This window comes from Littorina saxatilis, linkage group LG1 (genome assembly GCF_037325665.1).
Source record: "Littorina saxatilis isolate snail1 linkage group LG1, US_GU_Lsax_2.0, whole genome shotgun sequence".
Taxonomy (NCBI): domain Eukaryota; kingdom Metazoa; phylum Mollusca; class Gastropoda; order Littorinimorpha; family Littorinidae; genus Littorina; species Littorina saxatilis.
The window spans coordinates 99200040-99225517 of record NC_090245.1 but is presented as its reverse complement, the minus strand read 5'-3'; the positions used below and the strand labels follow the sequence as shown (position 1 = coordinate 99225517).

General features: G+C 43.8%; 1 protein-coding gene across 1 annotated transcript in view; it reads right to left on the bottom strand.

Annotated features, from left to right (window-relative positions):
• Positions 1-18062: 18062 nt before the first annotated feature.
• LOC138947152 (organic anion transporter 3-like) overlaps positions 18063-25478 on the bottom strand; it is a 36504-nt gene continuing 29088 nt past the window's right edge. Inside the window, exons 10-12 of the mRNA XM_070318595.1 lie at positions 21913-22030; positions 19498-19570; positions 18063-19107 (exon numbers count right to left, since the gene is read on the bottom strand). Of these exons, the coding sequence (XP_070174696.1) occupies positions 18919-19107; positions 19498-19570; positions 21913-22030 (380 nt within the window). The 3' untranslated portion in view covers positions 18063-18918. The remainder of the gene's footprint in view (positions 19108-19497; positions 19571-21912; positions 22031-25478) is intronic.

Genomic DNA, 25478 nt, shown 5'->3' with positions numbered 1-25478 from the left:
ATAGATTGTGTGTGTGACTGTGACTTAAGGTGTAGGTACTCCTTACCTGGAATGCTCATGACGTCGAGATTTGCCCTGACAATTTTTGGAATTTTTCAAATAATTTTTTGGAATTGTTTTGGAGAGATAGACAGCTAGACAGAGAACACGCAAGAAATAATATGCAGTCATTCCGTTCTTTCCATACCATCCCGAAGAAGGCAGTAACATGCCGAAATATTGATATAGATATAAACGTACCTAACCTGGTTACCGGTGTGTTTTCTTTTTATTTAAATTTTTGGAATGGTACAAGCAAACATATGTGACCCTCCACCACGAAATGAGTCGCATGTCACCTCGCGCGGTTCTGCGCCAGGTTTAATATAAGTCCGGGGAGTGTCTGGTAACAGTGTGAGGGTCACCTTAGTCACAGGCTTATAACTCAAAAAGTTTTCGCTCTTTTCTAAAACGGTTTTCACCACTGGATAGAGAATAAAAAAACTCTTTAAGAACGTGTAAAAATATGAAAATCATGAAAAGGTGACATGCGACTCATTCCGTGGTGGAGGGTCACATATGTGTCAGACGTGAATATCTCTAGTACTGGAGCCCCACAGTGTCACACGGGCACTGCAACCCCCCCATGTAATATGCTACAGTGGAACCCCCCTTGTGAGGGGTAATTTTACACAGGTTGTGAACAGAAAGTTTGAAAAAAAACAAGCTCTTAAGACTTTCCTTCTTTTGTGTGCGTTCAATCTAAGAAAATAAAAGGAATTCTAACTAAAAATCGATACATAAATATAATATGTTTTGTTTTTTCTCACCAAAGTATTGACATTTTACACAGATCTCAACAGTCATTGTTCACCTCAACGGCTGGCACGTTCTCAGAGAAACGCTGCTTGTCTCGATCTGTGTAAAATATCATATTTTGGTTTACAAAAAAATATACAAATAAGGTATAATGTAAGAAATATATGTGGCAGTGAGCATTTTAGGTATGCGGACACCAACACCTAGGTCATTGTCTTTTTATCTTATTGTGTGGAATGAGCAATATCATATGAAATCTAAGCAAAGAGGTGATGCTGTATCCAATATTATATAATATACTCCCCTACCCACCCACCCCATGATCAGTTATCACATTTTTATATTAAAAAAGTGAAATCATGAATGATGTTTTCTTGTGTCTGTTGATCGGTTTTGTTGTTGTTGTGTTTTTCAAGTGATTGATATGTACAGTGTTTGCACACACATGCACATCTATACGCATGCTCACACACACACACACACACACACACACACACACACACACACACACAAGCACACTGCACACACACACACCAGGGCCGGACTAGGCGAAGAGGAGGGGGGGGGTTGCCAGTGGTGGCCCAGGGGGATGTCCCCCCTGGCGGCAGGGGCGGATCAGTTCATTTTATGACTGGTTTTTTTCAAAAGTATATTGTGAAGATATGGGTGTGAAGGCGCGAAGCGCCGAGCCGACGGCGCGAAGCGCCTAGCTTGCTAGGGGGGTCCGGGGGCATGCCCCCCGGAAAATTTTGAAAAAAAGGATGCAAAATGGTGCAATCTGGTGCATTCTGAGGATGATCATTACCAGTTTCAGGCAGCAGATTTTGTCACTGATTAATACCCCAAAAATTGAAACTCAATGTAAAATAAAGAAATGCATACCTCATTCAATATTTTTATTTTTTGGCTGGGGGGGGGGGGGGGCCGGAAACCCTAGAACCCACCCACCCCCCCTCGTTGTGGGGGTCAGGGGGCGAAGCCCCCTGAAGCTGACGGGTAGGTCATATTCTGAGATAGGAAAATGGTCGCTCCTTGCATGAAACGGCATAAAATAAGCAATAATAAAAAAAAATTAAATAAGTAAGGTACATGTTTAGGCTAGGGGGGGGGGTTGCGCAACCCCCATAACCCCCCCGGTAGTCCGGCCCTGCACACACACACACACACACACACTGCACACAAACACACACACACATAGTAACACACACATACAAACACGCATGCACTGACACACGCTCTCTCACACTGACACACACACACACACACACTGACACACACAACCCTCGTCTCGATTCCCAGTCTATCTGAGAACATTTAGTCAAGATGTACAAAGAATAGTTATATTATCTTTACAGTGTCAGTGTGCACCAAAGGTGCCTGACGAAGTAGATGTTTGGGGAAGACAGGTACAGGTACTATTAAAAGAAATCCCAAAACAGATACACTGCTAACGTTACAAAATTCAGAATCAAAAAACAAGAATTGTAGGTCATTGGAACGTTTAATTATTGACAAAACAAAACCTCGCCAGCATCTTGCATGCGAGATTCATCGACGATTTTTAGTAAGTTCTTTATTTGTACCAGAAGTGTTTGTATGTCTACTTAAAAGATCACTGGATCGACGTGCTGTAAATGTAACGTTTTGTTTGTTCCAAGAACCGACTATTCTTGATTCTTCATTTACCCTTAAAATAGTTCACAAGCGAAGTGTGTAAACGTCTGAAGAGTGGAGCAGACGTGATTAGAAAAAAAGGCAAATCCTGCACGAACACTGCAGTCCGCTGTGGGGTACATCAGTGCGAGAATGCATGACTGACACACTTGAGGTACATGTATCATCAACTTATTTTGTCAAACATTTAATGGTAGCTTGCATGAAGTGTTGTGTTTTTGATAGGATACGCAAGGAAACGTGCCACATGTTTGCTTGTGTGTGTGTGTGTGTGTGTGTGTGTGGGTGTGGCCGGGTGTGCCTGTGTGTGTGAGATAGTGTGAATGTGTGTGTGTGTGTGTGTGTGTGTGTGTGCCACGGTGTGTGTGTGTGAGATAGTGTGTGTGTGAGATAGTGTGTATGTGTGTGTTTATGTGCGAGATAGAATGAGTGTGTGTGTGTGTGTGCGTGTGCGTGCTTTAGTGCGTGTTTGTTCACTCGGTTGCGCTTCCTTCCGTCCTTCCTTCACTGATTCTCTCCATCTTTCCACCAGCATTTTGCATCTGTTGTGAAATAGTATTTTTAGTTGGCAGTTAGTTCACACAACAAAACACACATGATCGAGAAAAATGTCTCACAAACATTCAAAGTATCAAAAGGCATCGCAAAAGGCAAAACGATCGGAAAAAAACCACTCATGCTCAGAAAATTAACATATTATATACATTCTTGGGGACATTTGCTTGTTTCTCGTGTTTTGTTTTGGGATTGCATGATCTGATGGCGTCATTTGATGTTTTACTAAAAGTTGAGTCGGCACTGTCATGGCTACACTTTTCAAACTATTTCACACAAATTCAAAGTATCAAAAGGCATTGCTAAACGATTGGAAAATAACCCACTCCTGCTCAGAAAGATACGAGATAGAGCGTGAATATGATACATTCTTGGATATGATTAGTCTGGACAACTTCAAAATGGAAGGTTTGCGAGCTGAGAACAGTTTTTAATGTGTTGATAAAATTATATATGTTTACTGAAGCCGTAGGAATACTTCGCTGTGACGTAAATAGAGAATACTACATGGCTTGCTGTGTCGTACCAGATTAATATTTTACACGAGTTGTTTTTTTAAATATTGAACTGCGAGCGAAAGCGAGCTGTTCACTATTTGAAAAAGCAACGAGTGTAAATCTGGTACGACACAGCAAGCCATGTAGTATTCTGTTTATCCTACATACTGTACTTACGTGTATTTTACTGAAAATGTCCTGCATTCGAGGCAGCTAAATTGAAGACGCTTGTTTTGGAACCTCGATCTCTTCTAAAGCCTCGTGCAATCTATTACGTCAAAGCAAAGAAACGTCACTCTGAAAGTGTGGCGTGACGTGTTAGTTCTAAAGATTCATCGAGGGTAATTAGCGAGCGCAATTTTTGTTCTTCTATAATTACGTTTGTCTCGGTGACTTTGGCATCATAAGCAGTGGAAAAACAGGTCCCTGCCAGACTTGCTTGACATGACCTCATTTACATGATATACACACGTGTGATTTGAACGATTATTATCTCACGGGTGTCTCTCTCACGTATGTAGGATAAACTGGCATTCGTAGACACATAGTTACACATGACATCTGAAACATGCAAATGGCAATCATTTTTCTATGAAATGGTGGAACTGTTCAGACACTTACACAGACACGCATAGGAGAAAGGACGGTCATGCAAGGATGCACATGCATTACAAAGCTCCACGATATATGACTGTATTTGAACTAAGAAATTACGTGCGAGTTCGCTGCTGAAAAGCGTATATCGTTTTGCACGTGTATTCTATCAATGGACGGTTATGGCAGAATGAACATGTATTTAAATTACAAATATCCTGGACCAGGCTACTTTCAAATCAGCAGCGAGGCGACCATCCCCAATCCGGTGGATCACAGGTGGTGGATAAAGTGAACGGTCCTTAGATATAGGGGTTAGCTGCGAATAAGCTAGCTTAAGCAAATAAGAAGTCCCGAACCAACTGGCGATGTTCCTACCAGGGCGAGGTGGGGTAGAGGGTGGCTCCACTTCTTCCACAAAATGCCCTACATGTCCTATGACAGTGTTAGGAAACGCTACCGTTGCTGAGCTTTGGTTCAGTTTTGTGTGTTGCATGTAGTTGACTTATTTGTACTTTGTGGGAAAGTACCGATATTATATTTTGTAAACACAATATTTATGCTTGGACGAGAATGCAGGTGAACTTTCTAGTCCTGTCAAAACAAGTTGTTTACCATGCTGTTTTAGTCGTGAGTTCGTGGCGTTCGTTCGGATTAAGTGCGTCGGCGCTTTTGATGTACGTCAGAAGAGAATGTGCTAGTTTAGTCCATGCACGGCTCGTATAATGTAGTTGTATCATGTTCGGTCTGGAATATTCTCGAGATTGAGTATTTACTATATATGCCAGCGCGATTTGTATGTAAAAAGCTTCTATTTGAGTTCTGCTAGTTGTGCAGTTGTATGTATTGAATGCTGAATAAATCCTCGAACTCATTTTGACGAGTTGTTTTCTGCTGCTGCGAAGACGGGCGACGTAGAATAAAAGAACACATCTATACGACGTTTGAGAACTTGTGGCAATCTCAAGTGTCGTGTAACAATTGGGGGCCAAGCCAAGGATCTACGTTTAACGCCAAGGGTTTTCCAGCAACAAGGACTAGTGTCAAGACAGTCACAGGAGGTAGCCATCAATCGGGTGTATCCTGAGGGATCAGTATTGAGACTACGGAACCGTGGATTCGGTGTGACTGGTGAAGAGTTTGGTAATCGCCGCAGCTCGGTACTGTGAGCGACGCCGGAGTGTATCGGGATTACAGAGGTTAGCTGCCGTTTGGACGAGACGGACTTCGTCGCGGAGCTAGTGCATTAATACTACGAAATACGACTGAGGTACGTCGTTTACGTATCGTGAGCAGAGTGCGCCGTCACGTTAGACGAGGAGGGTGGCAGCCTGCGTCTACGAAGGTGAACAGCGACGAGAGAAGCATCGGAGGTGCAGTAGAGACTGTGTTCTTTTAGAAGACTACATTCGTCTACGTTCGTGGCCGTGAAAGAATACAGACGAACGCACCGGAAAAGACCAGAATGGCTGAGTTCTGGGCAAAAGGAGTTGAACTGGGACTGAAAGGCAAGCAGCTGACGGAGTTCGTCGAGTCCCAGACACAACTGCTAGCGCAGCGTGAAGAAAGACAAGTAGTGGGGCTCGTATGTTGCAGACGCACTCATAAATCATTCACATCTTGCAACAAACACCATACTTTGTGATATTGTTCCTTATAATTATTTAAGGGATTTCAGATACAGAGCCACTTCAGAAATTGTTTTTTTTGTCTTTGATAGGGAATAAAAGGCTGCATTTACAGCAGACGAAATTCGTACCAAAAGCGCTCAGCAGTAAATATTCCCAACTCAGCAAATGTAAAATTCAATGGTTTACCATGCACCAGAAGTTGTCTGCTGATAACACATGCATGACATAAATACTCTTATGGGTATTTTTGTGTTCTGGTATTTAATTTGATCGTTTTTAGAATTTTATATATCCGCAGCATGAAAATTCAAGATGGCGGCCTCCGCAACATTGCGTGTTTTGATTTGAGCGAAAGCAACGTTTCTGAAGGTAAGTTTTCAAGAATACGCATCCATTCACCAATGTCACATCATTTTACTGTTTAATTCTCCCCTGGGGTCTGTTATTCATCGGGTGAAGCGCTGAAATGCAGAGACTTTGTTTAATCTTGCAATAGCTCATCAGCTGGATTGTGATGCAGATAGATCTAGATCTATCTGTTGATTACAAGTAAGGAAATCATGATCGCTACCCTGGTGATTTTAAACAGATTAAACGAACTTTGAATAAAAGGCGAGGAGAAAGAGATTGTTCATGGTATGATAAATGATTAGTCCTGCCTACGTTAAGGACTTCCATAAGGTGGGGAGGGGTAGAGTCAAAAACTGAGTGAGGGTAGGCCAGATAGTAGGATGACCAGCTGGAGATAAAAACACTCCACTCCCCATGTCTTTACAGTGTTGTGATCAAACTGTCAAAGACGGTAGGTAACAGACAAAAGCATACAGTGTATGCTAATCAAATGAGATAAGTGGTTTTGAAAAATGAAGAGGTACCGCTCTTTGAGTTTTACAATTTTGGTTTGTTGCTTGTTTCTCATCCTTTTGCTTATTTGAAGTTGACCGTGCATTGGTGTGAATTTTATTTTTACAGGATATATACAAGAGTTACACCACATGCCGGTTCCTGGGAACAAGCGTTCTGCATTTATTCCGGTGCCACAGAAGGGAGCCGATTTCACTAGTAGTAGTACTACTGTATCAAGGTTTGTTACCTAATACATCTTAACAGTAAGATATTTTTATTTGTATTAATTGGAACATGTTTGCACATCATTTGTAAGCGACCTCTGTGAATTTGATGGGTTTAACGTACGAACCCTCACTATGGTCAACATTCTGTTAGCGACTGTTTGAAGCGAATAAATGTAGCGGTCAGAAAGATTCCAGAATCAGTTGGGTCACTGGAAACTGTGTTTGTTTGTTTTTTAACCTGAAACAGTAAGAATTATACGAATTCATGAAATACAATTTTCTTTCATTTTGGTCTGTTGTGTGAAGACTTGCTAACCCGGCTTTGACCGACTCTCTGAGATAGTAAACATTATTCAAATACATTCAAATAAAAATGTCACTTTTCATCTTTTGTGTGAAGGGTACCCCAGGCTGATTTCCTGCACCATGGATGTAGAGGAGGCCAGACAGTCTGCTTCTCATTCCAGCTGTGTTGCGTTTTTTTCTGCTGGTGAAGTGTATCGCCACATTGCCAAAGCCATTGGCCAAGAGAAGTCACCCTGTCTGCCCATTTTGCATAGCCTTATAGGCTGTGACACTATGTCGTTCTTCAATGGTATTGGGGAATCAGAAGGCTTGGGAAGTATGGCAAGCATTTGAAGACGTCACTCAAACTTTCTTCAGGTTGTCTGCTCCTCTTTGTAAGCTGAGTACCACTGACAGGGCAGCACAAGAGCTTTTTGGTGTACATCTGTAGGACAAAACCAGCAACGTACTGGGTGTAAACAGTGCTAGACGGTACCTCTTCAGTAAAAAGAGCTGCCAAATTGACCATAATCCCCTTACAAGTGAGGTGCTGCTGCAGGACATGAGATTGAGAAGAGCCATCTACCTATTAGACTTCCAAACTCTGTGGGCTGGCAGTTCAAGGCTGGAAAGTGGGAGTCATTCTGGACGAGCTTTCAAGAGGTATCCAGCGTGTGCCGAGAACTCATGAGGTGTGCCTGCAAGAAGAGCTGTACAACAAAACGCTGCAAATGCTGCTAAGAAGGACTGCAGAGCACAGCTCTCTGCAAATGTGCTTGCATGCCTGTGAAAACTGTCAACATCTAAACTGTGCAAAAATATTATTGCACCCATTTTCATACCCCAACTCAAACTTTTATTCCTGTGTCATTTTATTCAAACTGTCTATGCCATTAAAGGCTCGCATCTTCGCTATCTGGCACATTTCTTTTTAACATCATCATTTACGCCGTCAAAATAAGGATACCCTTGACGTGACAAAGAGATGTGACAAAAACTTCGGGTACCTTTTAAAAAGCCGACGACAATTCCTGAGGCACAACTGGGTCACTGTTGTATACGAAGAGAAAGTCAACTTGATTATCCATCCAGAACAGGTTGTTTTATTTCGCCATCTTGCATATTTCTAGTGTTGTGCCATTGTACCTACTGATGTATGTGTCGATCTCACGGATGAGATTTTTATGTGTCAAATTTGAGGGATACCCAAGTCAACTAAAATCCATGTATTTTAGCAATGACCAAGTGGGTTGCGTTGAAACTTTCAGGAATGTGTGTCTACGCACGAGGCGTAGTTCAACCGTTTGAGTACACTTTCAAATCTTCACGAAATAATATTTTAAAAACTGCCACAGGTTTGTTGGCTTACATCCCACATATTTTTGACTTCGCATGTATATATGACAGATGGTTGTTTCAAGTACTGCCAAAGTTTCTTTTGAGTATAGACACTTGCCGGAATGTGCTAGTTGTGTAAACACATGAGAACAAACAACGTTTTCGAAATACAGCGATTATGAATTTTAGTCGACTTTTGAGTTGATACATTACATTTTTATCAGTTTTATTTTGGGGGTACCCTTATTTGGGCGGCGGTCAAATAACCCATGTAAAGGCCACCTTTTATCTTAAAAGTGTTCCAGTTAGCCAAGTTGAGTGCCCTCAATAGCATACATTGAATATAACAGCACAGGAATGAATGTTTTCGTTTTGGTATGAAAATTGGTGCAATATATTTATTTTTGCACAGTTTAGGTAATCCACAAATTCTTCAACCCTGCGACCCACACCGTCCAATCATTCTCTGCACCAACAATACATGTATTGTTTGTTTAAAAATGTGTTTGTGTTAGTTTCTATTGCAAGAGAATGTCTTGTAGCATCAAAAATGCCTAAATACCCTTTTATTGGCGGCCATTTTGAAAATTGTAAAAAAACTACTGATTTCTTAATTTTTTCACGGTGGCTCTGTATCAGGTTTTGTTAAGCAAAAGCAAATGTCCATTTACGCCAAATTTGCTGTTAATCACATGAAGTGAAATATGCCTAACATACCCAACCGTTTACACTGGCGGCCATTTTGAAAAATTGTTTAAAAACTACCCATTTTTTTATTTTTCGCGATGGCTCTGTATCAGGTTTTGTTAAGCACATAAAACTCTTCATATTTGCTTAATTTGGTGTTTGTTGCATGATTTGAATGATTTTGCAACATAGGAGCCCCACTAAAGCGCAGCGTGAGCGTGAAGAAAGACAAGCGCAGCGAGAAGAAAAAGAAAGACAAGCGCAGCGTGAGCGGGAAGAAAGACAAGCGCAGCGTGAGCGTGAAGAAAGACGAGCGCAGCGTGAAGAAAGAGAAAGAGAAGCACAGCGTGAAGAAAGGCAAATTGAGCTGAAACGCTTAGAGCTCCAGATAGAAATGGAGACGAAGCGCTTAGAGCTTCAGACAGAAATGGTGCGTGTTCAAAATCAGCACGAGGCACCACGCCTAAGAGATAACCAGCAGCAAATGCTACACAGGGCACCGAAACTTCCAGCATTTGCTGACGGGAAGGACCAGATCGATACTCCAGACTTCACCGGAGAAGTTGAGGCCGTCTGCCTGAAGAAGCCCTTGTACGATCTATTAATTGGGAACATTGGGGGTGCGAGACGTCCTGATGACCCTGATTTCGAATGGAGAATGGGCTCAGCTCAGCCTGCTGCTGAGGAGGAAGACCCACTGCCATTCGCGAATGAAGATATCAGCGAACTGTTACGAGATGACAGAGCAACTGTGCATCGCCGCGACCAGCCGCAGGTTGTAAGCGCTGTGACGACCAGAGCCCAGGCGAAGAAGGACAAAACAACTACGCCACTCAGGGTCACCAACAGTTCTGCAACTGCTGTCGTGGACAGGGATCGGCTGATTCAGCTACAGGAAGCTGATTTGACCTTGACAAAGTACAGGAGTCGTCCTGTCAAGGAGATGACTAAGGGCGAAGGCACTGTGCACTTTGAAGTAAAGGCCAAGATCCTGTACAGAGTGTTCCAGCACCCGAGAGTCAACGGTGGGAAGCCATTACGTCAAGTTCTGGTGCCTCAACCACTTAGGCGCCAGGTGATGGAGGTGGCCCACGACTCTATTATGGGAGGTCACCTGGGTGTCAAGAAGACATCGGACAGAATCCAGGCTGCGTTTTACTGGCCAGGACTGCATGCAGATGTGACTCGATTCTGCCGATCGTGCGATATTTGCCAGAAAACCATACGTCAAGGAAGGGTCCCGAAAGTGCCGTTGCAGATGCCTTTGATCGACCGACCTTTCAAGAGGGTGGCCATTGACCTCATCGGCGAGATAAAACCGCCAAGTGAAGCGGGTCATCGTTGGGTACTGACCCTGGTAGACTATGCAACCAGGTACCCAGAAGCCGTGCCTCTGAAGAAAATTGACACCGAGACTGTTGCCGAGGCAATTGTGGACATTTTCAGCAGAATTGGGGTTCCTGAAGAGATCCTCACAGACCTGGGGACACAGTTTGTCTCTGAATGCATGGAAGAGGTCAACAGGCTGCTGAGCATTCGTCACTTGACTACGACACCCTATCACCCGATGTGCAATGGGCTGGTAGAAAAATTCAATGCGACGCTGAAGTCCACGCTGAAGAAACTATGCAGTGAGCAGCCAAGGCAGTGGCATCGCTACATCAATGCCTTGCTATTTGCATACAGGGAGGTGCCACAAGAGTCCACTGGATTCTCCCCGTTCGAGCTGATGTACGGGCGGACCGTGAGAGGCCCGATGCAGATACTAAAGGAATTGTGGACGAAAGATGTGGACACACCTGAAGTGAAGAACAGTTACCAGTACGTGTTCGAGTTGCGAGAGAAACTGGAGGAGACTCTCGAGATTGCGAGAGAAAACTTGAAAAAGTCTCAGGATAGCGGAAAGCACTACTACGACCGCAAAGCCGTAAACAGGAAGTTTACACCAGGTAACAAAGTGCTGATACTGCTTCCCACTGATCACAACAAACTACTGATGCAGTGGAAAGGCCCATACGAGGTTGAGGCCGTGGTAGGGATCAACGACTACAAGGTGAATGTCGGCAAGAAGTCCAAGATCTACCACGCTAACCTCCTGAAACTGTATGTGGAGAGACCTCCGGAAGCAGTACAGGTCGCAGCAAGTGTGGAAGAACCAGCCGAACTAGACGAGTTCGATGGTGAGGAACTACTGGAGTTGGGAGACCTCCACAAGAAAGATCGGGGAGTGGATGACGTCAAGTTAGGACCTGACCTGACAGAAGACCAGCAGAAGGAGCTGCATGATTTTATGGGCGACTTCACCCATAGGTTCTCTGGTGTTCCAGGCTCTACGTCCTTGGTCGAACATGAAGTCCACCTCACATCTGACGTTCCTGTTCGCTCAAAACCATACCCTATCCCGTTTCAGGCTCGGGAATCCTTGAAGAAGGACATCGACAACATGTTGAAGATGGGGGTCATCCGTGAATCATCATCCCCTTACTCATCTCCCGTTGTTGTTGTCAAGAAGAAAGACGGTACAAACAGGGTATGCATTGACTTCAGGAAAGTGAATAAGATCACCGTGTTTGATCCTGAACCAATGCCGACGGCAACTGATCTATTCCGACAGTTAACCGGCAGTAAGATCTTCTCAAAGATCGATCTCAGCAAGGGATATTGGCAAATTCCTGTGCGCGAAGAGGACATACCAAAGACCGCCTTTGCAACTCCAGACGGAACGTATGAGTGCCTGCGGATGCCTTTTGGCATGGTGAACAGTGGTGCTACCCTGAAGAGGGGAATGCGAAAAATGCTCAAAGGAATGAAGAATGTTGTGTACTACTGGGATGATCTGCTAGTCCACACGGAGACCTTTGCGGAGCATCTGGAGACTTTGAGGGAACTGTTTTCCCGCCTGACAAAAGCTAATCTGACCGTGAGACCCAGCAAGTGCATTTTGGGGACCGACAACGTTGACTTCATAGGTCATTCACTGAAGGAAGGTCAAAAGGGGCTTTTGTTGGAAAACGTCACCAAGATCCTCAATGCGCCACGTCCTGAAACCAAGAAGCAGGTGCGATCCTTCCTTGGATTGGCTGGGTACTACAGAGAGTTCATTCCAAACTTCGCCGCCATAACGGCGCCTTTGTCGGACATGACCCGAAAAGGATGCCCCAACCAAATACTCTGGGGACCAGCTCAGGAGAAGGCATACCAGACCGTGCGCGACCTGATGTCACGAGACCCGGTGCTACGCCTTCCTGATACTGCCAAAGAGTTCATCTTGCGTACAGACGCATCGGACGAAGGGATCGGCGCCATGCTGATGCAAGAGCATGGAGGTAAACCGTTTCCGGTCAGCTATGCCAGCAAGAAGCTGTCAGGAGCCGAGAACTACTCGACCATGGAGAAAGAGTGTTTAGCCATCGTGTGGGGAATCAAGAAATTTGAACTCTACCTCCAAGGGGTGAAATTCGTGCTTCAGACTGATCACAAACCCCTCACCTACCTGAACTCTGCGAAGTTTGTGAATAATCGTATCATGAGGTGGGTGATGTACTTGCAGAACTTTGATATGCGAGTGGAATCGATCAAGGGTTCAGACAATGTTGGAGCAGATTTTCTCAGCCGAGTATGTGAGTAAAACTGTGTTCATTCTCCAACAGACTAATGTACATACCTGGATTTCAATCTGTTATGTATACATAGTATGTGTACAGGTAGCGTTTCAATGATTGAAAGAAATTAGGTAAATTTCTTCTTGTGTTGGGGGTAATGTTAGGAAACGCTACCGTTGCTGAGCTTTGGTTCAGTTTTGTGTGTTGCATGTAGTTGACTTATTTGTACTTTGTGGGAAAGTACCGATATTATATTTTGTAAACACAATATTTATGCTTGGACGAGAATGCAGGTGAACTTTCTAGTCCTGTCAAAACAAGTTGTTTACCATGCTGTTTTAGTCGTGAGTTCGTGGCGTTCGTTCGGATTAAGTGCGTCGGCGCTTTTGATGTACGTCAGAAGAGAATGTGCTAGTTTAGTCCATGCACGGCTCGTATAATGTAGTTGTATCATGTTCGGTCTGGAATATTCTCGAGATTGAGTATTTACTATATATGCCAGCGCGATTTGTATGTAAAAAAAGCTTCTATTTGAGTTCTGCTAGTTGTGCAGTTGTATGTATTGAATGCTGAATAAATCCTCGAACTCATTTTGACGAGTTGTTTTCTGCTGCTGCGAAGACGGGCGACGTAGAATAAAAGAACACATCTATACGACGTTTGAGAACTTGTGGCAATCTCAAGTGTCGTGTAACAGACAGCCTCATATGGCGATTAAGAGCCGCCAAAAAAGCTCTAGCTACGGGAAAGGACACCCCGGAAAAACAAACCCGGGCAGACGATGCTCGTTAGCTTTGGTCGGCAAATCGTCTATCAGACGGAAAGTGGGATAACTAGAAAACCAAGAGAGCTGAAGACGGAGGTACTAGGTCATTGGCGCTCTTAAAACAACCACGATACCACACACAAAAAGTGTGATCGACAAGAAGAAAAAATTAAAAATATGCAAGAAATGTGGCTGAAATGGTATTACGTGGATTGATGCCAAAAGACGAATTCTGGAGGACAAACAACTTGGTTGTTGTATGGTCTCTGGAAAAGAGTTGTATCCATTGAAGCTAAGGCAAGGTTAGCTATCATGGTATGGTATAACTTAAACTTAGTGGGAGTAACCCGTGGATCGCAACACGGTGACCTAGTGGTAAGGCGTCCGCCCAGTGAGCGGGAGGTCGTGGGTTCGAACCCCGGCCGGGTCATACCTAAGACTTTAAAATTGGCAATCTAGTGGCTGCTCCGCCTGGCGTCTGGCATTATGGGGTTAGTGCTAGGACTGGTTGGTCCGGTGTCAGAATAATGTGACTGGGCAGGGGCGGACGAGGGGGGGGGGGCACAGGGGGCACGTGCCCCCCCCCCCCCCCCCGAAAAAAAAAGAAAAAAAAAAAAAGATTTTTCTATGCTGATTCTATGACCATTTCTAAGTTCAAATGGCACCAGATGGCACCATTTTGCTTCTTTGGGCAAAATTTTTTTCCGGGGGGGCATGCCCCCGGACCCCCCTAGCAAATTCGGGCGCTTCGCGCCCATCACATTCACTTTCGATTCAAAGTGCCCCCCCCCCCTTACAAAGCAACTGATCCGCCCCTGCTGGGTGAGACATGAAGCCTGTGCTGCGACTTCTGTCTTGTGTGTGGCGCACGTTAAATGTCAAAGCAGCACCGCCCTGATATAACCCTTCGTAGTGGACTGGGCGTTAAGCAAACAAACAAACAAACAAAAGTAACCCGTGGAGACACAGTGAATAATGAATTCTCACTTGCAAGTTTTTGAAAGAAGAATGATATTTATACACTGTTCGTTCAATATGATTCCTGTTTCTTTGGAAAACATGATGATCTCACTACTAACCATGAGGCCTACGGCGTGTCAACGCTGTTTATGCTCAATGAGCTATATGTCGACGGCCATTTTCGCATATCGTTATACGTGTACCAGTGTGTACTTGCATGACTTATAGCACTTCAATGGAAATATACTTTATTTTGAATTGTCACATATGTTTATGAGCAAAACAGAAGCAAGAGCGGAAAACACTGCTTTGTTACACACACAAAATCCAGGGCATTACCCAATATTGACGGACTGTGTGATGATATCTTTTGCTATGGTCTGTTGAGACAGTGATATCAATCCCCCCGCGGGTTAGGGGGAAGAATTTACCCGATGCTCCCCAGCATGTCGTAAGAGGCGACTAACGGATTCTGTTTCTCCTTTTACCCTTGTTAAGTGTTTCTTGTATAGAATATAGTCAATTTTTGTAAAGATTTTAGTCAAGCAGTATGTAAGAAATGTTAAGTCCTTTGTACTGGAAACTTGCATTCTCCCAGTAAGGTAATATATTGTACTACGTTGCAAGCCCCTGGAGCAAATTTTTGATTAGTGCTTTTGTGAACAAGAAACAATTGACAAGTGGCTCTATCCCATCTCCCCCCTTTCCCCGTCGCGATATAACCTTGAATTGTTGAAAACGACGTTAAACACCAAATAAAGAAGTGATATCAAAATCGAGACCGGAGGTCGAGATTTTGATATCACTGTCGAAACAGACCAATATAGCAGAAGATATCATCACACAGTCAGTCAATGTTAGATATATTGCTAATTCTCTGGACATGTTGTATTTACTGTAAAGAAATTACATAAGTATTTGTCTCAGTTTTGGCTGTTCCATATCCCTCCCTCTGATTATTATTTCTTTTTGTTCACTCTTTTCTTGTACTTTTCAGTATTTCCAAATGTCTTTTCTTTCAAAAAGTCTTTAGTCACTTGCTCAACTAAATTCTGGGATCATTACATTTTCATATATATTTGTTTGTTTTTAAATGTAGGTGTTTTTGTTTTTGAAGTGGGGAAGCAATAAAGAGGTCGTCGATATCAAAACTGATATCGACGGAAATGTCGTCGATATCACTTTTGCACTGAGCTCAGTTTTGCCCAATTGACCAATGGAAATCCACGTCTTCTTCTTCTTCTTGGCGTTCGCAGAGGTTACACAATCAGTCCAGCACTGGTGATAAATGTTGTCGTTTTTTCCAACTCCTGTCGACTGCCGTATAGTTTGGTCTGCAAGGGAGTTGGTGACGGCCACACTTCTTTTCGTTCCTCATCTAGTAAGGGACATCGCTGTAAGATGTGTTCCGCTGTTTGGTCCTCTTGACCGCAGGCACAGGTTGGTGATGGCGCCAGCTTGAACTTTCGGTTCATGTGAGCATTGAGCCTGTTGTGGCCAGTACGCAGCCTGATGAGGTTGACTTGCTGCTCTCTGGACATTGTGTGGTAGTCATCTCTGTTTGTCCTTGGCCTCATCAATGCCTTGATGATTGTCTTCTGCTCACTAAAGCTGACACTGTTTTCAGGTTGGTCTTCCACGGCTCCTTCTTTTGCCAGCTCATCTGCCCTTTCATTTCCTGGTATCCCACAGTGTGCTGGTATCCACTGGAGGACAACTCTTCTGGTTTGTCTGACCATCTGTAATGCTTTGGCCAGCTGTGGGAGTTTGTCGTTCTCTAGGGCCTGAAGGACTGAAAGGGCGTCCGAGAGGAAGACAACTTGGTAGCAAGGGTCTGCGGAGTCCTGAACGAAGGAGGCGGCCTGCATGAGAGCTTCTGCTTCTGCTTTATAGTTTGTGCAGTGTTTGCCAGTGGCAACGCTGGATGTAGCTGTATGTCCCCCAGGGAACTGGATCAGAATGCCTGCACCTCCATTGAGCACGGCGTTAGTTGCTGATCCATCGGTGTATACATGGATCCACGCCTCTTTTGGGTACTGTTCGTCGATCAGGGCTAAGGTGAGTGCCTGTCGAGCTGTGTCATTCTGATCTTCTCCTGAGGTAACATGTGGAACACTGGTGCAGATCTGGATGCCTGGTTTCTCTGTTGCCTTGGGGGTTTCCTCTTCTTCTTGAGTCAGAGGTAGAGTGTTCTGTGGAAGGACTTCCCTGTACTGTCGAGAAAGTCTCTTGCTCTCGTGTACAAAACTGCTCCGCTTAAGCCGGTTCTTGGTGAGGTTGCTCAGTCTGTGCTTCATGGGGTGGTCGGGTAGGCACTTGAGCTTCTCGGCCTGTACCATAGTCTTGGCTTCTCTTCTCTGACAGAGGGGTTGGATGGTGGTAAGCTTCTCCATTTCCTTGATGGGCGTGGATTTCATTGCAGAAATCCACGTAACATATGAAATAGCAATATAAAACATATATACAAATGTGCAACTTAATCGTCAAGATGTTAGTTCTATTATATCTGAGCTAGCACAAAAAGTTAAGCGAATGTGAAGTGGCTAATGGGATGCTTCTTAGCAACGTTATTTCATGTCAGGACAAATTTACAAAAAAAGTTGTGTTATCTAATATCAATTGTGATATCGCCATGAAACAACATGATATCCAAGATTAAGGTAATACTAACGCCAGGGACTAAACATATGTCAAGTACATTTTCAGTGTTGCTCTCAGGCCTCGGACTTCGGTCACTGATTCATACTTTTTACATTTAGTCAAGTTTTGACTAAATGTTTTAACGTGGAGGGGGGAATCGAGACGAGAGTCGTGGTGTATGTGTGTCTGTGTGTCTGTCTGTGTGTGTGTGTAGAGCGATTCAGACTAAACTACTGGACCGATCTTTATGAAATTTGACATGAGAGTTCCTGGGTATGAAATCCCCGAACATTTTTTTCATTTTTTTGATAAATGTCTTTGATGACGTCATATCCGGCTTTTCGTGAAAGTTGAGGCGGCACTGTCACGCCCTCATTTTTCAACCAAATTGGTTGAAATTTTGGTCAAATAATCTTCGACGAAGCCCGGGCTTCGGTATTGCATTTCAGCTTGGTGGCTTAAAAATTAATTAATGACTTTGGTCATTAAAAATCTGAAAATTGTAAAAAAAAATAAAAATTTATAAAACGATCCAAATTTACGTTTATCTTATTCTCCATCATTTGCTGATTCCAAAAACATATAAATATGTTATATTCGGATTAAAAACAAGCTCTGAAAATTAAATATATAAAAATTATTATCAAAATTAAAGTGTCCAAATCAATTTAAAAACACTTTCATCTTATTTCTGGTCGGTTCCTGATTCCAAAAACATATAGATATGATATGTTTGGATTAAAAACACGCTCAGAAAGTTAAAACAAAGAGAGGTACAGAAAAGCGTGCTATCCTTCTTAGCGCAACTACTACCCCGCTCTTCTTGTCAATTTCACTGCCTATGCCGTGAGCGGTGGACTACGAGTATACGGTCTTGCTGCGTTGCATTGCGTTCAGTTTCATTCTGTGAGTTCGACAGCTACTTGACTAAATGTAGTAATTTCGCCTTACGCGACTTGTTATTGTTTAACCAAGACTGACAATTTCGACCGCACGTGAATGAGCATGAGATCTCTTGACCCATCTCTCCTCCCTTTTTGGTCAACCGTACTACCCTGGTTTCATTACAATTGTCAATTGTAAAGAAGAAACATGTTTCGTCTTTTTTTTACAGCGAGATTCTTGTGAATACATCATGGAATCTCATTTTTGTTTTGGCAAATATACATCACATAGAAATAAACGAAGTAAAACAATAACAGCTTAAAGTGAAAGTTTTATACTTCAAACATGCACAAAAGAATGAAGCAGCAGTGAAGGCCACACGTACGTCTGCTGGGGAAAGGAAATAACAAATAACACCTCTACATTCCTTAATGTGATTCCCTTTGCAATTATATACACTCTGTCACTGGCTTACACAAAATACGGAAATGATCAAAACCGCATAAAATATGAAGTAGGAATGCCTCCATGTGGGTGAAATTCAAAACAGTGTCAAGTAACTCTCCACGCCAACAGTTATTTCCCTTGAATATAAAAATAAAGTTTACGGAATGAATCGAATTACAAAGTAAAAATTGTTGCTTGCTTCATCAGGACTTTGGCTCAGTTTCAACACACTGCCACGGTGTTCTCCGTCGTTAAAGTTCCATACCTTGCACCCTTGAATGTCGGACACTGTTCTTGAATTTCACCCACATGTGTCTGTTTGCAAGAATGTCAAACCAAAGATAAATTGATGCAGTATTTATGACGTGAAGGTGACTGGCTGAAGCCAAGTTACAGAAGTTACTTGATTGAAACTTCTCGCCGGAGAGGATCTGTCAATTCTCCGGCAATTCAAGTCCATTCCGTGTAAAAGACCTCACAACGTTTCTAGCATTTTGTCGTCACTGAATCCGATTGCTCTTCCGCCTCGTGTATTTGTCTGTGCCACTTCTTGATGTCTTCGATGGTGTGTGGTAGTTCTCTCCCTTTGGTTTCCGGTATAATCCGGAAGAGGAAGATGACGAGGAAGCACAGACTTCCGATAATGGCGCCTGGTGCCCAGATAGCAACTTCTGCCTGAAAAAGGCCAAAGAATTGCCAACAATACTGATTGGGAAATTGTTTGACTCTCTCTCTATGTGTGTGCGTGTGTGTGCGTGTGTGTGTGTGTGTGTGTGTGCGTGTGTGTATGTGTGTGTGTGTGTGTGTGTGTGTGTGTGTGTGTATGTGTGTGTGTGTGTGTGTCTGTTTGGCAGTGCCTGACAGTGGCTGACTGGCTATGTCAGTCTGCAAAGTGTTATTCGGGGGGAGGGGGGGGGGCAATTGTCCAACCATTGTGGGGGGGGGGTGGGCAATTGTCCTAACATCGTGGGGGGCAATTATCCGCGGGGCAGATGTGTGGGGGACAATTAGTCTGCTACCCTCACCAGCTTTGTCACGAGCGCTAATTAGGACTATACAGCTCACCAGGTTGGTCATGAAAGGAGCAAGCATGCCGCCCAGACGTCCGGCAAACGACGAGATCCCCAGGGCCTGGTTCCTGCAACATTGCAGTAAAATCTTGCTTTCAAATCAGAAAATAAAATAAATAAAGTTATATTGAGTTGAACTGATCCGAATTGAATTGAATTGAATTGAATTGAAAACTTCTGATTTTGCATGTTTGCTTTTGGCCCTGCTGTGCTGACATCACAACTGTAAGTGTTTACACATGAAAATATAACATGCAGCATTCTGTCTGTGAATGTGTTTGTAAAAACTGGGGACAAAGCATAAATATTGAAAAGACAAAAATAGTTGTTTTTTCGGGGGGGAAAATACGGAATATCCCAAATTTTGTCTTGAATTGAGTACCTGTCCAAGTAGTTTGGGACTATGTGTACTTAGGTGTACTATTTAATTATAATAACAAATTTCATAATGCCATGAAACGTCAATGTTTGATTGGTAACCGTGCAATGTTCTCGTTAATTCGAAAAATGTAGAAAACTAAATTTACCAATTGATGTGCAATTGGATCTTTTTGAGAAGTGTGTACATCCAATTTTACTGTATATGGTTGTGAGGTGTGGGGATATGTTGTTGTTGTTGTTCGTTCATGGGCTGAAACTCCCACGGCTTTTACGTGTATGACCGTTTTTCCCCGCCATTTAGGCAGCCATACGCCGCTTTCGGAGGAAGCATGCTGGGTATTTTCGTGTTTCTATAACCCACCGAACTCTGACATGGATTACAGGATCTTTTTCGTGCGCACTTGGTCTTGTGCTTGCGTGTACACATGGGGGTGTTCGGACACCGAGGAGAGTCTGCACACAAAATTGACTCTGAGAAATAAATCTCTCGCCGAACGTGGGGACGAACTCACGCTGACAGCGGCCAACTGGATACAAATCCAGCGCGCTACCGACTGAGCTACATCCCCGCCCTAATGGTGTGGGGATATGATTCATTAGACATATTGTCAAGGATTCAATTGCGATTTTTAAAAATGCTTCTTGATGTATATAAAACTACACCCACTTGTATGGTTTACGGAGAGCTTGGTCGTTACCCGATTAGAATTGAGGTACAATGTCAGTTACTGGTTTATTGGTATAAACTGATGAAAGAAATGAACGATGGTGCGAATAAGATGTCTTGTTTAATGTTAAAACTACATTTGAGGTTGTACCATGTACAAAACGTTAAATTGCCCTGGTTGTCGCATGTCAATACTATGTTAAATAAGTTGGGTCTATCATATTTATGGACAACTCAGAGTCTTGCCGTCTCAGGTTTTAAAAACGTTGTAAAACAAAGGCTAAGAGATCAATTCCTGCAGGAATGGAACACTGGCGTGAATGCCAACAGCTTGTGTTTTAATTACAGAATATATAACAAGGGTTTTTGTCTGGAAAGGTATTTGCTTTGGTTGCCTAGGAAATTCCAAGTTAAATTAGCAACATTTAGAACAAGCAATCATAAGTTGCCAATACAATCACCACAGATTTGTTAATGCTCCTAGAAATGAAAGATTGTGTGATATGTGCGATAAAAATGAATTAGGTGATGAGTTTCACTATTTGTTCATTTGTACCGACGAAAGTATAGTGTCTGAAAGAAGAAAATTAATTAGTCCTTATTACCGATCTCACCCAAATTGTTTAAAATATGAACAGTTAATGAATTGTAAATCTAAGCTAAAACTAATGAAGTTAGCAAGATTTGTAGTCCATGTTATGATTTTAGTATGTTAGCGTTACATCTAGTTTCTTTATTGGTATGTATATGTATGTAATACATGCTTTTGTTTTGTTTTGTTTGTTTGTTTGTTTGTTTGCTTAACGCCCAGCCGACCACGAAGGGCCATATCAGGGCGGTGCTGCTATGACATATAACGTGCGCCACACACAAGACAGAAGTCGCAGCACAGGCTTCATGTCTCACCCAGTCACATAATTCTGTTTTGTGTTTTTACAAAAGATGCATGGCATAATGGTATGGCCAATTTATTTCGGCTGTATATTATCGTTGTCCGCTTAATGTATACATATTATCTGTCTGATTTCTTACCTGATTTTGTTAAACCTATTTTTTTTTCTTTTTGTTTGTATGTATGGAAGTGTATATTGCCAATTTATTTTGGTTGTATAGTATTGTTGTATTTGTCCGCTCAATTTGTATACATATATTAACTGTCTGACTTGTTACCTTTTTTTGTTAAAGTTATATCTTTGTTTCAAAGCCCTCTGGGCCCAAAACAATAAAATACTTTTGACTTGTTTAAAAACCTGACCTTTTTCGAGCAAAAGCTGAAACCTCAAACCTTATCCCCCCCCCCCCCCCCCCCCCCCCCCCCCCCCCCTCGGCCCCTCAATCCGTCACACTCTGATTATGTCTGACCTTATGTTGGTGGGGAAGAGTTCGGGCGTAAAGAAGAAGACGGCGCCGATGAGACCCGAGGCCCCCACCATCCCCACCATGGCCATCACCACTGACATCGTGGTCAGTACGCTGCTACCTGCACACGGTCATATCAATAGTATTCTTTTAACATCATGTCGTCATTTTAGGTCTTTACATTTCAAAGGGCACTTTAAATGCTAAAATTTCAAACGCCATGTTATATGCTTGTGTGTGTGTGTGTGTGTGTGTGTGTGTGTGTGTGTGTGTGTGTGCGTGCGTGCGTGTGCGTGCGTGCGTGCGTGCGTGCGCACTTGCGTGTGTGTGTGTGTGTGTGTGTGTGTGTGTGTGCGTGTTTCCTGATTGACACGCTCTGATACGCGTTCAACAAGTCTCCGTTATCCTTGATGATCATTTTGCAGTTAGTGAAAATACAGCGCCCACAAAACACGAAGACGATTATCCATGCCAAGAGATGACGCCGTTCGCATGATGTAAATTGATGTAGGAATTCTTCTGGTTAACGTGAGTTCATTCCGCGTTCTGCTTTTCGGATGAAAAGAAAATGTTTGCTTCGTTCCGTCAGGCTGGAGGACGGCTTTGGTCGAAGTTTCAAATCAGTGAAAGCCTATCAATGTGTTTCTTGTGTGTCTGGTGCTTGTTCTTCGGGTCTATAAAAGACTTTTGCGTTCTGCAGCTTATCTGTGCTCTTGGAGGTGGCTCTGCAAGCCTAGTCTGGAGGCGTAGAGTCTGAAACAGTGGGGGCACTGGAAATCAGTTGTTAGTCACTGCCGGTGTTGGGCTGTGGCGTTGTTTTCTGGGTGAGCTAGGTGTCGGGCTGTGGCGTTGTGTTTTCGGTGAGCTAAGTGGTGAGCTGTGGCGTTGTTTTCTCGGTGAGCTAGGTGTCAGGCTGTGGTGTTGATTTCTGGGTGAGCTAGGTGTCGGGCTGTAGTGTTGATTTCTCGGGCTGTGGTGTTGATTTCTGGGTGAGCTAGGTGTTGGGTTGTGGTGTTGATTTCTGGGTGAGCTAAGTGTTGGGTTGTGGTGTTGATTTCTGGGTGAGCTAAGTGGTGAGCTGTGGCGTTGTTTTCTCGGTGAGCTAAGTGTTGGGCTGTGGCGTTGTTTTCTCGGTGAGCTAGGTGTTGGGCTGTGGCGTTGTATTCTCGATGAGCTAAGTGTTGGGCTGTGGCGTTGTATTCTCGATGAGCGTGGTGTTGGGCTGTGGCGTTGTATTCTCGATGAGCTAGGTGTTGGGCTGTGGCGTTGTATTCTCGATGAGCTAAGTGTTGGGCTGTGGCGTTGTATTCTCGATGAGCTAGGTGTTGGGCTGTGGCGTTGTATTCTCGATGAGCTAGGTGTTGGGCTGTGGCGTTGTTTTTTCGGTGAGCGAGGTGTTGGGCCGTGGCATTGTATTCTCGATGAGCTAGGTGTTGGGCTGTGGCGTTGTATTCTCGGTGAGCTAGGTGTTGGGCTGTGGCATTGTATTCTCGATGAGCTAGGTGTTGGGCTGTGGCGTTGTATTCTCGATGAGCTAGGTGTTGGGCTGTGGCATTGTATTCTCGATGAGCTAGGTGTTGGGCTGTGGCGTTGTATTCTCGGTGAGCTAGGTGTTGGGCTGTGGCGTTGTATTCTCGATGAGCTAGGTGTTGGGCTGTGGCGTTTTATTCTCGATGAGCTAGGTGTTGGGCTGTGGCGTTGTATTATCGATGAGCTCGGTGTTGGGCTGTGGCATTGTATTCTCGATGAGCTAGGTGTTGGGCTGTGGCGTTGTTTTCTCGGTGAGCTAGGTGTTGGGCTGTGGCGTTGTTTTCTCGATGAGCTAGGTGTTGGGCTGTGGCGTTGTATTCTCGATGAGCTAAGTGTTGGGCTGTGGCGTTGTATTCTCGATGAGCTAGGTGTTGGGCTGTGGCGTTGTTTTCTCGGTGAGCTAAGTGTTGGGCTGTGGCGTTGTTTTCTCGGTGAGCTAAGTGTTGGGCTGTGGCGTTGTTTTTTCGGTGAGGTAATAGCGTGGGGAGCCTGTCCAGAATTATGCTTAGACCCAAAAAAAATGGTTACAGAAAGTTTTTTTGTTGCAACGCATTTAGATAGCCTGTCTCAACATTCCCAACGAGTTATACCGTTGGCAGCCTCTGCATAACTTTTTTATGACGGTTTGATTACGTCACATATAAAAACCCTTGTTTCTGCCAATAACGCCGCAAAATTCCACTCTACGCCGCTTCATTAGCCTACCATCATCTATAAGGAACACTTTATTAAGCCGGTGGACGGACAAGGGTCAAGTGTATGTGCAGACTAAGAAACGGTATCCATGTCCCACCCCCGTGTCACCACAGTAAGACGTAAAAGACCTTGGTCATTCTGCTATTAGTGCAGTTAGCTGATTACACCTTAACACGCGCACACCTGGTTAGCACCACTCTTGTTGCTGCAAGCTTTCATTTGGAGGAAGCTACCCGAATTTCCCAGCCCTGGGATAATAAAATAATGAAAATGAAATGAACAATAACGCATTGCAATGCGTTGTTCACGTACGGACGATAAAAGAAATACGCATTCTTTAATATGACTATACCTATTCCTATCCCTTTGTCTTCTTCAGCAGAATACTTCCTAGGACGGCTTTCATTCAAAGTCATCTACAGGTGAAGAAAAGAGTGCATAACACAATAGGCCTACCGTTTGAGGAAAACATGATGGTTACGATGTTTCACTCTCGATTTCAAAAGACGGTAGAGGCGAGTTGCAGCAGCCAACACCGCGACATTCCCCACATCCAGATGTGCACTCTAGTCCGTGTTTCCTGCAACTACACCGCTTTGTGTCACAACCACTTTTGCATGTGCAGCGAATCACCTTTAACACATCGGCTGGTGCTGCCGGCAGATCTGTTGTCACTGGAACAAGGATGCCATGCTCAAGTTTCCAGCCGTAGTCCGTGGGATCCATGGCCACTTTGAGTCCCATCCATTCTTGTACTTGCAAGTACACTCGCATGCTGTGGAATCGGGCAGCTGCTGAGGTGGGTGGCAGAGTGTGAATTTGCACAAACGTTGTTCCAACAGCTACCTTTGAACAGAAGAGTCGGTAGCGAAGTTCATCGAGACCCTCTCTGGAACTACCGTTGTAGAGCAGCACTAACGCCTTTTCACCTGCTGATAGGATATCCTCTAAGGTCGCATTGTCTTGGAGGAACACTTCAGCAAGTGTTTGCAACTGTAGGTTGTTTCTGAGTTCCTTCATCGAGGCTGCTTCTAACTCTAGAACACCGTGAAGCTGCACAGCAGTGTCCTTATTGATGCTCAGTGCGTCAACTTGGTTCACATTGAGTTCAGACTCGTAAGGGGTCGAAAGTGTTTCTGTCTGCTCATCTTGCGTGTTTTTATCTCTATTCTTTTCTGTGTCACTTTCGGGCAGTGGCAGTGGCACACGGAATATGTCAGACAGCAACAGCATAATTAGTGCTGCGTCAACAAGTATGTGTCCTCGAACGGCACGCAGCACAGCTTTCCCTTGAAGCATGTTGCTCGCTGCGTTTGGTGCGTAGACAGTAGACAGCACTTCAT